This window comes from Dipodomys spectabilis, unplaced genomic scaffold (assembly GCF_019054845.1).
Source record: "Dipodomys spectabilis isolate Male_0828 unplaced genomic scaffold, ASM1905484v1 ptg000297l, whole genome shotgun sequence".
NCBI lineage: Eukaryota > Metazoa > Chordata > Mammalia > Rodentia > Heteromyidae > Dipodomys > Dipodomys spectabilis.
In genome coordinates, this window is record NW_024870974.1 from 15,861,912 (window position 1) to 15,878,181 (window position 16,270).

A 16,270-nucleotide genomic window follows, 5' to 3' on the forward strand; every position below is an offset into this window, starting at 1 on the left:
TTCTGGGTCCTTCCAGGAGCTGAGACAGGGCTGCAGCAGTGAATTCACTGAAGTATTCCATCGGTGTGAGTTCAGGACGCCTGCACCAGCTCCCATGGCCCCTTGGCTAGTGAACACGTGTCCCCAGCATCCCGGCTCTGCGCCCCAGCCTGCCTGCCCCTTCCCCGGGAAGCAGCCAGCTCTGCATTTAGAAGCCTGTGTCATGGCAGGGCGCTACTTTTCCTTCTGGGCACATGGCTTCTGAGCTGGTTCTTAGGGCCCAAACAAATCCAGCTGGAACTTGAGCCGTCAGTCTCAGCTCTGCAAGGTCCCGGGTGAGGGCCGACTCAGTGGTCAGCCTGGTCAAGGTCTCCAGGGCCACACGAGTGGCTCATTGTCTTTGTGGCAGCGCAGACCTGGGATTCATCCAGCCAGCCCAGGACGGCCTGTGGGGAGTCTCCCAGCAGCCGCTGAACTGTTCTCTCCTTGCTAGAAAGAGCTCAGAGCAGATTTGTGGGCAAAGCTTGCAGGCTCTTTTCCTGGACATTGGATCTTTCCAGAAGGAAACTATTTCAGGAGTCTGTGCCAATGAACAAAATAAGCATTGGTCAAAGTCAAAACATCTCCCAGTAGGGGATATCTAATTTAGTTATGACAAACATATCTAATGATATTAGTTCTTAGTAATATAAGCTAGTGCTCCTGTAATAAATGAAGGAAGAGCACGATACAAATGGTCTATGTGCTGTGACAGAGCCAGGAAAGCCTGGGAAGGAAGAACAAGAAAACCCTCACATTAGTCATAAGGGAACGGAAGGCAGGTGATTTCCTTTTTGTCTCTCCCTTATTTTCTGCGGTGAACAGGTATTCACTTTTATAATCAGGAAAGGCTTCTTAAAATTTGTCTTACTTCAAGAAAAATACAGCCTGGAAAGTGGACAGAGGAACTCTCTAGACTGGTGTGACAGTGAGCCCCAGGAAGCGCGGATGCCTTCCTCTAAGCAGCCTGGCTGTCCATACCCGCTGTGCTCGTCCTGGCTTTCCATTCCTGAGCAGCCAGGGTGGGTGGCAGTGCGGAGAGGGACATGGGGTGGGCATCTGGGGCCCCCTTCACCCCGTCTCTGCACAGAGTGGAGCCACAGTACCCACTGAGCTGTGATGAATATTTGTGGCTTGTTTTGCTCCACATTGAGGAAAACTCCAAGTCCTGCTGGGACCCAGTCCAGCCCTATCTCCCTGGTTGGCTTTGCGGGGTGTGCTCATTAGTGAGGAGCTGCTCTTCCACGAAGAGGGGCTCCTTCCTGCTCCTGTCACTTGCATGGTGACAGCAGGGCGCCAGGGTGGCGATGGCTGCGGGCTGAGCAGAGGAGGGTGCCTCCCCCCCTCGCTAGAAAAACACAGGAAAACAGGGAAGACAGCCGCCCTAAGAAACAGCCTCCCGCACGTGCTGCCCTTGCCCAGGTTCGGTCTGTTTGGAGATCTGTGGTGGGGTTGCCGTTGGTTTTCAAGTGGGAAAGTAATGTAGAACGTTAACTGGTGGTCATGTGGCAATTCAGGCCAGCGCTCACCTGTGGGGGCCACGGAGGAAGCCAGGCCCTTGTGTCTTGTGACATGTCTTTGGTTATAACCATTCTGTGTCTTCATTTTGGAGCTGCTTCTTCCTGACCCCCTAAAACTCCCCAGTTCTCAGCAGACTCCTTGTAGGGTGAGTGTGGGGTGCCTCCTGCGGCCTGGTGAGCCCCTCCTTCGGCGAAACCTCCCTCGTCATTTCAGTGGACACGCACGCACTTCCACCAGCACTGACTCCTGAGGAACAGTCTTGTCTCCTGACCTCCCACAGCCCCTCCATGGGGACTTGGGGACCAGCCACCCCGCTCAGGGTAGGCATGCGCCCGGCTGACCCTTGGCCTGTCATTCTCCGCGCCCTTAGAGCCAGCCCTTCATCCCAGGGCGTGGTGGCATCGCCTCCTTCCACACAGAGGCTCAGCGGGCAGCCAGGGGCCGCTTCCCGCAGGCAGGCCCACGTAGCCGGGCAGAAGTGAATCCGATCCTTCCCGAGCTGCTTTCCTGGAGCGGAGGCCTCACTGTCCCTTCTCTCCCCTCCCCGCAGGTGTTTGAGGAGCTGTGGAAGGGCGAGGGGAAGGGCGCAGCGCAGATTGTGGCCGAACAGCAGCTGGAACTGATGCAGGATCAAGAGGCCCTGGAGCAACTGTGCCACGCCACCATGGAGGGCCATCCGCAAGTGGTGACTGTCAGCAGGGGCGGGGCGGGGGGAGGAGGAGGGCCCCCCCCCAGCACCAGGGCGGACTCCCCGCCCCGGGTCCTGCTGCAGCCCAGGGCTCTACACGGAAGGGCTGGCGCGGCCTCTTCAATCTCTCCCTGACCATGGGTGCCCGCCCTTTAGTTCAGGCCAAAGAGACAGAATGAGGTGGATGCTGGACAAACACAGCTCTTTATGGAGTTGTTTGAAAGGGTTTTAGTGAGTTTACCAAGCCCGGGTTCTGCCCCGCGGGGGCCTGTGGCCCTCTCCCGGGCTGGCATTCCAGTGCACGTGGCTGGTGCGGCTTCCCAGAAGGACCTGCTGCATGGGGGAGGGGACGGGGCTTCAGCTCATGCCTCTGAGAGGTAGGAAGAAAGGCAGAAATGAAAATTAGTTGTAAATTATAGGAAAAAAAATCCTTTGACAGGAACAAGGCTGAAAACCAAGTCATTTTGTGTTGTTAGCATCGTGAAAGAGAAGAGGTGGGGTGAGAAGCCCCTCCCGAGTCTAATCACGCTGTCTAGATGCTTGTCAGTGGGGAAGACATCGCTAGCATCTCTTTCAGAAGAACGCCCGTCCCCACCTCCACCCCTCAGTGCCAGGACACTGAGCCCTGTAAAGAGCTCTTGATAAGGCACGGGAGCCTGCATGAGGCCGCAATCTCTATCTTCCTGCCTCCTCTGCAGTAACTGATAAAGACTTGGTTTCACACTGGCCCTGTAGCCCCAAGCGCAGATAGCAAACACTGTTACCAGTGAGGTGCTGGGACCGGGCTGGAGCTTGTAGGCGTGGTGGTAGGCTCTCAGCCCCTCCCCCATGGCCACCACCCTACCTGCCATAGCACCGGCCCATCCTCATGCTCAGCACCCTGGAGGCCAGGCTCTAATAAGTGGCTCTTTGGGACAGAAGCAGAGGAAGCCCTGCTTCTCTGGTGTCAGGGGCCAAGGAATTAGGGTCCTCTCTGCTTGGAAGGACTGTGCTACATCAGACCTTGTGGCACAGGGACACCCAGAGGCAACATCCTGGTCCCGAGGGCAGCTCCGCCGTGGGCGCTCAGGGTCGCATCCTCCTATGGCACTCAGCCCGGACGCTCTTTAGAAGTGACCGCCCTCTCCCTTGTTCGTATCTTGTGTTAAGGGGGAAAGAAGCTGAATTGAGTTTGCAGTAAATTCATTTGCATGGAGGATTTTGAAGTATAAGGCTCTTTATTTTCTCCTCTTAATTTCTCTTTAAAGGTAATGGACATGAAGAAGGGAAACCCCAGAGCTATAAACAAGCTGATCGGCTTGGTCCGGAAAGCAACCTTAAATCGGGCTGATCCAACTGTGATAAAGAAAATAGTGGAGAAGCTGTCACCGTGAGCTGTGGGGACTCGGCGGAGACCTGCGACAGGAGCCACCGCAGACGGCCATGTGCTGCAGCGGCGGAGTCACCGCTCTGGCCAAGCCACCCTTCTGTGGGTAACACCCCAGGAGTCTCCATCCTCACAGACCCCGTCTGTGCCTTGGGAGAAGTCTGCACAGGAGACCCGCAGCCGCACCGCCTGCGGCTTGGACAGTAAAATGCTTCTATGACGCTTGTCATTGTTTTGGGAAACATTGTGCTCTGCTGTGGAGTAACTTGAAATGTGTAACGAGCGTTCCGAGAAAAATTATCATGCAATTCCTTCTAAAAATATTTGTGAGTTTCTTAAGGCCAGGCATGGTTCCATAGCTGGGCATGAACGGTGATCAGGAGGCAGTAATTTAGATGTAGCATATTTAGATGTAAAATAGGTTAATGAAGATGAAAACACAGCAACTAAGTTGGTGCAGTACAAACACATTGTTCTGGGAGGTCTGGAGAGGAGGGGGAGGGAGGGGGGAGATATTACTGTTCGAAGGAGTCACACATGACAAGAGTATCAGTGATACTATCCAACCAACTCCCTAAGGCTCCTGAAGGCCTAGGTCTGAGAAATGAATTCAAAAGGCATTTCACATTTTCAGATAAATTTAATGAATAAAATATATACTATAAAGAAATGGATTCAAAAGACAATACAAGTTTTCAGGTAAATTTAATGAATAAAATATATATTGAAATATCAGATAAAAATGCACTTAGACTTCAAAGATTGTATAGTTAACAATCCCCCCCCCCCAACCCTCAGGCCAAAAAAAAAGAAGATAAATGTAACTTGAAAATGATCTGTTTTGCCTGCAAAGAATAAGATGATAACCTAGTAAGTCCAAATATTCACCTCAGAAATCGAGGTGCAGCCCACAGTGTTGTGAGGAAGGCTAGATTCCCAAGACGCGCTTCCCTGCCGGCTTGCGTGGTGCGTGGACACTGTTCTGAGGACCAGCTTTACAGAAGCTGGGTTGGTTTTTGTTTCGTTAAGTATTTGTCAAACTGTGACATGAACAAAGGAACAGCATCCTTGGAAGGCTCAGATTTTATACCAAGTTCTTTGGCTGCTAACAGCAGAGAACGTTTGTTGGGATCCTTGTGCCACTGAGGGGCGACGAACGTGGGCGCACACTTCCACAAGTTGGCAGGACTGCCCTCAGGCGGAGACTAAGAGGCAAGTGCCCGTCCTATCCGCCCCGTGAAGGGGAGAGAGAGAGGAAGCCAGCTGTGTGGCTTATTCCAGCAGGAGATGATGATACTTGAGTAATTTTAAAAAGAAGAATTTAGAACTGAGAGACTGTCACCTCACCCGGGAGCCCCATGTGTCCCACATTTTGTTCAGTACTGAAAATTACCACCCAGACAAGTGGAAAAAGGCGAGTCCCTCTCACTCCGAGAGTCTCTGGTTAACAAGCGCACAAAGCTGCTTTGACATTCCAATCTGGCAGGACCTTTCCTTTGTAAGAAATCTTACTGTTCAGTTTTATAAACTCCCTTTTCACCAAAAGTTCTAGCTTCTTGGTCATCAAGAAAACACTGAAGGATCTATCCAAATGGTTTCAAATCAAGGCCTAGCTAAATTGGATGCAGCCAGAGATAGGCAACTAAAACTATTTTGTCAACAATGTATGGACTGAGGATTCTGAGGAAAATGCCACCATTAAAACCCTGGATCTTGGCAAGGCTCATTCTAGTCTAATTTTGGCAAGTCTCTTTGATGTCAACTTTTGAAATCCTGAAAACCGGGGTGGGTGGGGGGATTTAAAGATCAGCTCTCAAAGGGGAAGTTTATGTGACACCTTGAGACATTCACTCAGTATGGTTCTGCAGGTACAGGGGGCTGTGAAATGCAGTGTCGCATTCTCGCATGAGTATGAATTGAGTCTCATCATTTAGGGGAAATCTCATTAAGATGTATGAGTTGGTGCCACCGCCAAGGCCACTGCCATCTGTTACCGGATTCCACACACCTGTAGGCCGGGTGTACCATGCCCAGGAACTCACTGGGAAGAGAATGGCCTGAAGAACTGACTTTCACCCAGGCCAGCTGGAACCAGCTCTACCTGGTCAGGCCCTGTCATTTGTGGGTCTGGTGGGAAGGTGGATGCATGGGCCCTAGGACTCAGCAGCTACTGGCAAGTGTATTCAGCAGGAATAGTATTCTAAAGGACATGAATTCATGTGTAGCCTTTTGTGGGAGTTTTTTGTAACATGTTGGCACCTACTAGGACTTAAAATTCGAGGTCATTTGGGCCTAGGAAGCAGTGTTTGCCTCTGTCCCAGCTCATCTCTAAAAGCGAACTTCTGTCCCTCTCTCAAGATCTACAGGTAGAAAAAAAACACCAGTACTACACCAAGGTATTGAGGTTTTAGATGAGTTCCTGCTACATTCGACCTCCTTTTTTAAAAAGGAACAAGGCCTCCAAGTTTTCAAAGGTTTCAGCTTTGATCTGTGTGATGTTTTCAATTGACTTAGCTGCCTCACTTCCAGAACTCTAGAGTCAGTAGAGGGGAAGAACCACCAAATCTTTTCTGAAAGCTATGTCATTTACCCATCGCCAGGTGTGGACACAGCTGCCAGGTTCCCTCACAGCTCTAGACCCATACCTCTGCAGACTGCTGTTACCACAGCTGCCCTGGGTGGGGGTGGGAAGCATGGAGTGCAGCTATGTTCATTGCCTCCTTAGAAGGCTGGGGGAAATCATCCAGGAGAGATCAGCACCAGATTCCCTCCTTGAAAATAGTACAGGCAAGTAGGGCCTAGTTATTGTAGACTTGACCCAGAAAAAAAAAGTTACTTGACATAGCAAGCAACAGAGTGCTGCAGCCTCCTCTCCATGGAATTGATAATCTGGCCTTAGAGCCTCTACCACCCTGGTCTGCTTCCGAAGCAATGCAGCAAATCAGAGCACCCACCAGGAAACGCCTGAGATGCGTACCAAATGTAGTTCTAGGCCTGTCGCCCGAGTGGGCAACAGTAAATTAGGCTGACCCACATCTCAAAAGACAGGAGCAAAAGAAATCACTGTGACCTGACCAGCGAACACACCAACTCGAGGGCACTCAGGGCAGATCTTACAGGCCTCCCACACGCACCCTGAGCCATCCTTCCCTCAAGTGCCGCATGGAAATCTTTTGCTAAAGCCCTGTTTATCCAGTTAATGAGCTGCCTGGATAATCTGTCCTCCAAAACAAGTAATGGCCTACTAAATGCCTGAATGTGGAGAGGATTTACAGAGGCAAAATTATCTGAAAATCCATTCTAAGAGCTTTTTCTATGATGGTTCAAAACAAAAAGTGAAACTCCACTCTCTTTCAAGTAGTTTCTCACTGACGAGACAAGGATGGAGAATGAACTGGTTTGACGTGTTGTTTTAAGCTGCTGTTTGATTCAGAGACTGACGGCTGAAGCCAGAGGGGCTACGTTATCTTCCCGAGGACTTGAAGCCCATGTGGCTCAGCTGCCAGAAGGCTGCCGCCTCTCCAGAGCTGCCTGAGGTTTGCAGCAAACACTCCTTTACACTGGCCGGGCCGGCAGCTTGAAGTAGTGCCTCCAATAATAGCCGTGCTGAAGGAAAATGTTTCATAAAAATAGCAAGCAGGACCCACCATTTCGGTAAACACAGCTTGCAATTAGCAATTAAACTGAACTACCCATAGCTGAGAATTGGAGCATAGAAAGATACTTCACATCACACCCAAGCCATGCTGGCCATCCCTGCTGGTCATGCTGCGTTTCTGAAAGCCACCTGGACACACAAATCCAGAATATAGCGCTCAGCCACAGCCTTAGAGGAGCTGGAAATCAACCCACATGACCACTCAGCCAAAGCGATTCAGACATCGAAAACAACTTCCAAGCATGAGGATGGCTGGCTGCCCCAATTAGATGGCACCCCAGCTGTTCATATGCCCTGTCTAGAGTCCATTCCTAAGAGGACCCTGTCCTGAACACACCCTGGCGCCATGATGTCTTAATGGACTGGAAATTAACTACTAGATCTGACGTAAATGAAAGTCACCTGCTAAGTGAAGGCCACTGCAGAGGGATGGGAAGTACCGCATGAACCTCCTGACAGGACAGGGAAAACAACTCCAACCCAAGCATGTCAAAGTATTTTCTCCTGTGATGCTAAACCAAAGGAGGCAAAGCATACAATGGCTCTGTAAATGCAGGGATGGGATGTAGCTAATGAGAAAGAAAATCGCATCTCTTAGCAGCCATCCCAACATCTCCAACTCATGGCTTTGAGATTGTTAAGACTGAACCACAGCTGTTTAAAAAATGTTGCAGACATTTCCAGAACTCAGGGTTCGATGTTCCAGTGCTTTCATACGTCGAACCATAAAATTCACTCATCCGGGACCTTTCGGTCAGACCCTGCATTATGCGCTGGCATTGATGTGGCAGTGTTCAGGAGCCCTCGGGGACGTCGTGACACCAGCCTGGGTGCTGCACCATGGACTCGGCCTACTTTGGCTCTGGTAGTAGGCTTGACAGCTGCTGGGGGCCCAGCTCGGTGCAGAGGACCAGCCGTGCCCCGTGCCCTTGGGCCACATTTTAAGCATGTCAAATCTTTTTAAAACATATTTTTTCCCCAAAACCTCATTACAAAGAAGACACCTTGACGGGCTTTGCCTATTTACTTTGGGTCTGGAGTTTTCTATTCATCACCATGATGTTCTCTTGCTAAGGAACCCTGCCATCTGGCATCTTTCTAGCTGCCTAAAACAACATCCACTCCTCCAAATCCTTCAGGTTTCCTTTCCTCTCCTATTTACAACTAGGTCTTTGTCATTTTCTTTTGGCATGCCCATAGCATTCCCTAGATCACCTTTTCTTGGTTATTTAAGCCACCCACATGGGTTTTACATGGAAATACAATGTTCTTTTATTGCCAGGTCAGTCTTCTGGCTTCCTTTTGCAAAACCCTGGACAAAACCCTCTGGAGAGGACCGCAAAGACTCAGAGACACAAATGGGTTTCTAGTTCTAAACAGGGATTTAGAGAAAAGCCATCGTGTTTGTTACCCACACTCACCCGAAGAAAATGGGATTTTTCTGCCTCTTACCCTAGCCTCCAGTCATCTCCGTCCCCCTTTAAAATAAGTCTACTTCAGTCCTATTGGAAAAATAAGAGGCACAAAGTCCATCTTCTCCCTAACAAGCACGTTGCCCAAAGGGACCAGCCTGGTGCACCACAATACAGAAATTAGGTGAGCTGGAAGTTGAGTTTGGCAGTAGAGCACTTGCCTAGCATGCAAAAGGCCCTGGGTTTGATACCTAGAACCACAGAAGAAGAAAATAAGACTAGAAGAATCAACACCATCGCCAAATAATGGAGATGGCTGAAAATCAAAGCCGAAAAGTAAGAAATACCATTTACAGATAGGGTTTCGCCATTTGGTAACTAGTTAACAAGACAATCCAAAAATCAGAAGAATACTCATGGAGAGCGGAGTTTGAAGGTAATAATGACAGCTTACTTGCATCTTCACCTGTTCCTCTTTCACTGCCTGAAGCTGCCTTCTTTCTTACGATGTGTGGGATGTGCAGATGCAATGAGCTACCAGGAAGCCAAGTATGGGCCAGGGCATCGGCTGCACATATTCTGGCTGCTGCACCAAACCGATTTTCAAGATCAATAATGTGTCGTGAACAGGTGTCTGTGTTTCTTGCCTAGGCCATGAAGTCCTGCTAACAGCTTGAAGTCCTCTAAACAGCTTGCCCTGCCCAGCCCAGATCCCCCGTGTCTTTGCCCGTGGACTGGCTTTCCAGCTGTCCAGGCGTGCTGCTTCAAGATCCAGGAAACACCAAGGGGTGCTTGCACTTCACAGAACCTCAGATAGTATTTCCTCCACTGTCCTTGTGCACCAGGGACCTGACTTCAACAAACCCAGTGCTTCTTGGGCACAACCAGAAGACCCAGCACTAACTATTCTTGAGATTGAGTAGAAAGGCCTACAAAGGACAGAGGGTGCCAGGCTTTGAATTCCCACCCAAACAGGGGACTCGCCACCTGCTACTTGCTACTCACCACAGAAATGGGCCCAAAAGGGAGGAAGGTAGGATTCAGAATATGGTGGTGGTTTTGTGTGGTGGTGGCTCCAAGAGTAATCAGGCCCTTGCAGCAGGCTCAGCCAGAGGCACTAATCCATCATAGCAGGGCTTCCGATGATGCTCGCTTCTCCAGAGTGACATGTCCAGATGGAATGAGTCACCAACAGCCCTTTGCCCCTCGGCTTTGCATTTACAACCCAGCTCCCAAAGTGGACTGCACAGTTCCCATTTCCCCATAAAGTGCAACGTATTAGTCAAAGCAAACACTTTAAAATAATGACCAGTGTTTTGGGCTTACCTTTATCCACTCCAAATCTCCCCCACAGAACTCCACAATGAAATAGCTTCACAAGTTGGTTTTCATAAACACTTAAAAAAATAACCATGGCTGTCTTTCTGCATAAGCATATGAACCCATATGCTTATGGGTGTGTCTGATTTTGCATAAGCTTTGTTCATCTGATCAAACTCCTAGGAACCATAGTAACAGTTTGCATAGGTACACTTCATTTTTTGTGCAAATCTTACTAAAATAAGGCTATCTTCAATGTTTAGGTAGTCTTACAGTGATTAAAGAAAGCTCTCACGGAACAAGAAATAATTCCCTGAATTCCAGATTCTCTCCAAATGCACATAACTTCCCAGGCAGAAAGCTGGGGGCTTTTCCCACACCATAAGGCAATGCATGTTAAGAGAATTCAAGTCCTGGAAGTAGAACTGAAAGGGACAGGTGCACGTGAGTGGAGGCAGCAAAGAGCCTCACCTTCACCGTCCTCCCGGAGGAGGGCAGCTGACAAGCAGATTGGAAGCACCTGAGCAGAGGGTGCTGCTGTCGGTGAGCCAGCCTTCCGCCCCAGGCCTGTCCAGATGTCCCCAAAGCCCAGGATTTGCTTGGTGCCATCTGAGCTGCGAGAGGAGTGACTCGCAGTGACAGAAGAGCAGCAACCAAACCTGCGAGGAGGAAAATCTGAGCAGAGCAACCTGCCAAGGAGCGACCGGCTTCTGAGACTTACATTCTATTCAACATCAGGTGGGAAGCCCAGCTAGGGAGGGGACACCCAGAAAAGCCCCTCCCCACACATCAAGTATTGTCAGGAAATATCAAAGTAGAACGTTTCCACAAGCAGCTTTGCATTTAACATTCAGTCAAGATGCTATAACCTTAAAAAACAAAAGTCACTGTGAATAATACAAAAAGCTAACAACAGGAGTCCTCAAAGTCTCCCAGGATCTTGTAGCACAGGATGGAGTGCTCCTGGGCCAAGGCCGCCAGCTCCTTCAGGAACTCTGGGAAGAGGGCAGCTGCCAGCATGGTGTTCCTCACCGGCAAGGGCAGGTTTGGGGGTGCACAGGCCACCTTGGCTCTATTGGCCAGGAAGGGCTGAAGCACTCTTGGGGGGCCATCCAAAAGGTTCTTGCCACCTCCTGTCCTAGAAGCTTCCTGAATGGGATCTGCAACCAAAAAGAAGACTGTCACAGAAGCTGATCTCACCCTCCCTCTTAACCGTGTGAATCTGCGGGCCAGGCGGAGTACGAAGGGGTCTAGTTCAGGGCACCGTTCCTCAGCGGGCTAAATCCTCAAGAACACTCAAGTACTCCGTGTGACACACATGCTTAGCTGCAGATGACGTGTGACCTTAGTGTGTGATAGGAAGCTCATATCCAATCTTGTGTACCAGGAACCTCACACAGATATAAAAAACCTTCCATGCCCAGTATACAGGGACAGAGAAGAGCTGAAAAAGCCATCTCAGCTTGCAGCATGTTCACATGCATCTCCTATGCAGTGCTTATCTTGGCCAGATGCCAGGTCATCCTGGTGCAGCTCGAGCACCTGAATTCTACGCAAAGCACAGCTACTGCTCTGGCCTCAAGGATTTCCCGCTTTCCCCAGTCTCCTGGTTGGGAGCTCAACCCTGCAATCTGAAAGGAGAGTGGAAGATTTGATTAGAATTAAGGAAAAGGATGTTCTGGGGGAAAAAAATCCGACTAAGAATTTCCTGTCAGTGGGATGAAGGAGTGAGAAATGGCTTGGAAGTTGACATCTGTGGAAGGTTTCCAGACATTTCCATCTCAGTTTCAACAGCATAGATCTAAGACTATATGAGACCAAGCTCTAACATACTCATGATGTGATCTGCATTTTTATATCAAATCAGTCTTAGTAATTAAAATGGTGCAACTTCCCTGACTCTTTCATTCCTGAGCATCTCTAGCCCTTATATATTTGAAGGAATTATTTATGCCTTCTTCTGCCCCTACCCAAACAAGTCCCATTCCTCCTTCTAAATCACTGTATCCAAGCAATTCATTATTTTGGCTGCTTTTTTAGATTTCAACCCCATTTTCAACACTCGTCTCAAAGTGTTGCTTAACTACAGTACTAAAAATTCTTGACATTTATAGTACTTTCAACATCTCACTACTATAGTCTTTAGTGTTAAAATTTTTTTCCACTTTGCTGCTTTAAATATCCTGTGGATTAAGCTCATCGGAGCCTGTGGCTGTGGAGTGCTGGAAAAGCTGTTATAATCTCCCAGCGCCTTTCAGCAGACGCCCGCCACGCGCGACACGTGAGGACAGAAGTGTTGATGTCTCTGGGGTCCGCAGCTGGCCTTGGAGATCTCCTCCGCCGGCCCCAGGCTGGCCCTCGGCACTGCAGCTCTCCGAAGGGCTGGCAAGGCGGGGGAAGAATGTGGCCTGCACACCGGCGGGCAGCACCCCAGACCAGAACCTGCACTGTGCGCCATGTGGCTCCCACCTGACTTGCCTCGTTCAGAGGCACTGGTGCTGAGGCGGAGAGCAGGCTCACCTCAGGGGACTGGCTGGGTCATGTCAGACCAGGGACTGGTGTTGAGTGTGCAGGGACTGTGGGAGAGCGGTGGACCATTACATGTGCATCGGCGGCGCAGCCCCTGACTTCACAAGGCGTTTGCGGAGGTCACTCCTGCTCTGGCTCCTGCCTCATTTACTGTCCAGTCCAGGCCCACTCGTCAGGACGCTGCTGTTTACCTATCATTTCCTCAGTGGCCCTTCTGAGACCAAGCCTTCCCTCATCTGTGGTTGTGTCTGTCACAGCCTCTAACACACCTATGTTCAGATGATCACACGCACTTGGACTATGAATGAGTGCAGAAGTGGCCAACAGCCCTTCCTATTCCTGAGCCTCCCCAGCTGGCTTGCCTTCCGCCTTCCGCCTCCAATTCCCTTCTTTTCTTCCCTCCTCAAAAGGGAGGAGGGAGCTGGAGTCTGACTGTGAATAAAAGCAACCCTGCTAAGGCTCTTCTTCTCACCCTGGATGGGAGACAGACTCAGACTCTGGTACTGAAGGCAAGGGAGTTGGCGAGGAGTGAGGACAAGATGGAAGATGCTCAAGGAGCTCTGCCGGCAGCAGGGCGCTGGCCCCCAGTGTCACCAAGCACCCCTGTGCTCTTGCTGTCCACACCTGGAACAGTTACCACATTAGATCTGTTTTGCTCGTTGTAGATCAGGGATCCTTGTGGAATTAGGGAGCCATTAAGGACTCGTGGTGACTAAACACAGGGAAAGGACAGTCACTTTCCAAAGGATCTTCACGGGGAGGAGACAAGCTGCAGACTGAAGCTCAGAAGCTGCGCCCGAGGAATGGCGCTGCAGCACCCAGAGGTGGGAAAGCTCGCTCCCTGCTCTGAGCAGTGGTCTCCTCCTGCTGTTGGAGCATCGCTGAGGAGCCCCCAGAAGGCAAAGGGAGCCCAGGGCCTGTGTGATGGAGCAGTTCTGGCTGCAGGGGCCTGCGTTTTACGCACCTCATAAAAAGGTCCGCGAGCATGCCCAGCCCCCGAGGGGAAAGCAGGGGGTGAGGAATTATAAACAAACATCAGGGCCAGGAGTTGTTTCAAAAAAGGTGCAAATGAAGGAGCTTAAAAGTGATGCTAAGAAGATCTCCGAAGTGAGGGAAAAAATGTGTTACGCATCCTTCTCCCAGCAGTGCCAGGCCACGGGCCCAGCACACAGGCACTGGACGGCCAAACACGGGTCATTTACCAGGACTCCCTGTGCCTTGGTGAGGACAGGACTCCCTGGCTTGCTCACTCTCAGGCAACCACACATACAGCACGCTTCAGAGGTCAGCCCTGCACATGGGGCAGGAGCCATCTCCATGAGCTAAGGGTTTCGAATGCTATGAGGGAGACTATCATTTTACTAACCTGGACGCAGTTGGAAATTCATCTGAAGAACTCAGATGAACTCAGATTTCTACCACAAGAGAAGTTCCTGATGAGTCTCAAAGTCTCGTTGAGTGTCCTAGGCCTTAAAAGGCATCCATCCCAGCGGATTGATTGGATGACCTTACATGGGGATTCTGTTTGTTCTAGAACCACAGCCACCATTCAGTGGAACCAGCATGAGCGCAGGGGTGTTTGGCGAGCACCCCGCCCCAAACGAGCTTGTGAAGTTCGGTGGTGTCCTGTGTTGCATGGCATTCACACAGGACAGTCTAGACGCTGGACTTCAGGACCCTGGCTGATTGCCTGGCCTTGCTCTGGCTTCCTGCATGACCAGGGGCTGGTGGTACTTTTCTTTCCCATTTCCCGCTGCTGTTTAGCAATAAAAGTGGACTGCCTCAGAAACTGACTGCCTTGCAAACTGAAAAACCCAAATGAAAATGGAGCTGGGCCCAAGCATACAACGTAGGAGCCCGAAGCCACTTTCTGTCCCAGGGATTGCAAAAAGGACCACAGTTCTTTTCAGCTCTTCCATCAAGAGGAAGGATTGTGCTGTTCCTGAATCCAGGCTGGCCCCAGGACTGACCTCGTGTGAACTATGAGCCTGAGCTTGGAGAGATTTTTTTTCCATGCACTTGTTCTCTACTCTGGACACCCAGAGCTATGAGTGTCACCCAGAGCTTGCTCCGTGTCACCCAAATCACGTACCTCACCCCAGACTGCAGCCACTGATGTGCAAGGCCATCCTAAACCTCAGCACACACAAGTGTGAATCCAAGTAAAATCAAGGGAGCTGGACCAGGTGTGGGGGCACACACAGCCTCATAGACACACACATACTTCCACAAGCATAAACGGCTGTGCGTGAAGCCCTGGATTCCAGCAGTGGTTTGTTACACACACAGGGTAAGTGCCGACCGTCTCACAGCACGGGCACAGCCCAGCTCCCTGTCCACGAGTCACGCAGCTCACAGACCGATGGTCCTGGTGACAGAGGGGAGACGAACAGGGCCTAAGGGCCATGCAGGGAGGCCCTCAATTCTATCCCCAGCTCAAAACCAAAACAAAGTTGAGAGCCTGAGGGCTCAGTGAAGCAAAGTTCCCGAGATCAAATGACTACAGCAAGGCAGGACTCAAAAGCCACTTTGGGGCTTCCTACCGAGATTGAAATACTGCTTCTGTCTCTCACCCCCATCCGGTTTCTGACCACTTGCCTCTGGGCGGCACATGGCAAGGGGCGGATGAGACAAAATTGCTACAACATGCTCCCCAATACCCACGTCACCAGGTTTCAAGTTATTGAAGTTTTCCACCCAGAGATGAAACGCAGCAGCAAAGCAGTGCCGTTCCCAGGCCTGGCTGGCCCTCCGGGCAATCTCAGCTCTCCTCAGCACTGCCCCACGACCCGCCTCCCACACCACCAGGGCCCGGCACACCCCTGCTCTACAGTAGATCCAAAGGCATTGTCAAGCATCTTAGGCTGAACATAGTTTGCTTTTCCTAGCCCTAATGGATGTGCTTCATTGCCCACAGTCATTAGCACCTTTACTTGTTTTCCTTAAAAGCCTCTGAAAATATAAAGACAGTAGAGTCAAAGGCAGAGCTGACCAAAGACTGGCCCAGGGAATATACACAATGCTACTCCCAGACCCCTAGGAGCTGTGGTCCTACACAATCCCTTTACCACCCCTACCTAACAACCCCCACTCCAGCTCCTTCTCTGAACCACTCTCAGCCACAAAACAAACAAAAAAAATAAAGAGCCCATCAAACTCTTCTAGGGACAGGCCAGGTATGGCCTTTTGATCTGAACACTGCCAGAAGCCTCCTCCCTGCAAGGGTAGAATGCAAGTGTGTCTAGGTACTTCCTGGATGCAGGTACTGATGCAGCCCGTCGGTCTGCAGGGTGAGGGTGGCGAGAACGAGGGGAAGGGCGTGAGAACGTGAGCTGACCTTTGGTTAGTGCCTCAGGGGTCATATCAGACATGTCAACCCGGAAGAGCAGGTACTGCTGGGCTTGGAGGAGGAGGCCTGGGAAGTCTCTCTCCACAGATGCAAACTGCTCGATCTTGTTTTTCACCGATGCAAGGACCTGTCAAAGAAACTTCCATATTAATCGCTCACACCAGAAGTCCACTGTGTTACCAATGGACCTCGACTATTACAACATTAGGTGTTTGCTCACTTTTAACTGCTTAGGTATATCTTAAAGTATCCTAAATGGAGACTTTGTCTAGAATAAGCTACACAAACAGCTTACTAGGAACTAGGTAGGAAAGCACATTAGTTAGGGCACTGGGATTTCTGGAAAATGACAGAATCATAAGAGGAGGAAGGACTCTGAATCAGGAGCTGAACGGGTCTGAGGTCGGTG

General features: G+C 50.5%; 2 protein-coding genes across 2 annotated transcripts in view; one reads left to right on the forward strand and one right to left on the reverse strand.

Annotated features, from left to right (window-relative positions):
• Gatb (glutamyl-tRNA amidotransferase subunit B) overlaps window positions 1-5,309 on the forward strand; it is a 71,529-nt gene extending 66,220 nt beyond the window's left edge. The window contains exons 12-13 of the mRNA XM_042701827.1: window positions 2,090-2,224; window positions 3,475-5,309. Coding sequence (XP_042557761.1) covers window positions 2,090-2,224; window positions 3,475-3,600 — 261 coding nt within the window. The 3' untranslated portion in view covers window positions 3,601-5,309. The remainder of the gene's footprint in view (window positions 1-2,089; window positions 2,225-3,474) is intronic.
• Window positions 5,310-9,744: 4,435 nt separating this feature from the next.
• The window catches only part of Fhip1a (FHF complex subunit HOOK interacting protein 1A), a 169,346-nt gene continuing 162,820 nt past the window's right edge, over window positions 9,745-16,270 (reverse strand). Inside the window, exons 11-12 of the mRNA XM_042701751.1 lie at window positions 15,850-15,988; window positions 9,745-11,143 (exon numbers count right to left, since the gene is read on the reverse strand). Of these exons, the coding sequence (XP_042557685.1) occupies window positions 10,890-11,143; window positions 15,850-15,988 (393 nt within the window). The 3' untranslated portion in view covers window positions 9,745-10,889. The remainder of the gene's footprint in view (window positions 11,144-15,849; window positions 15,989-16,270) is intronic.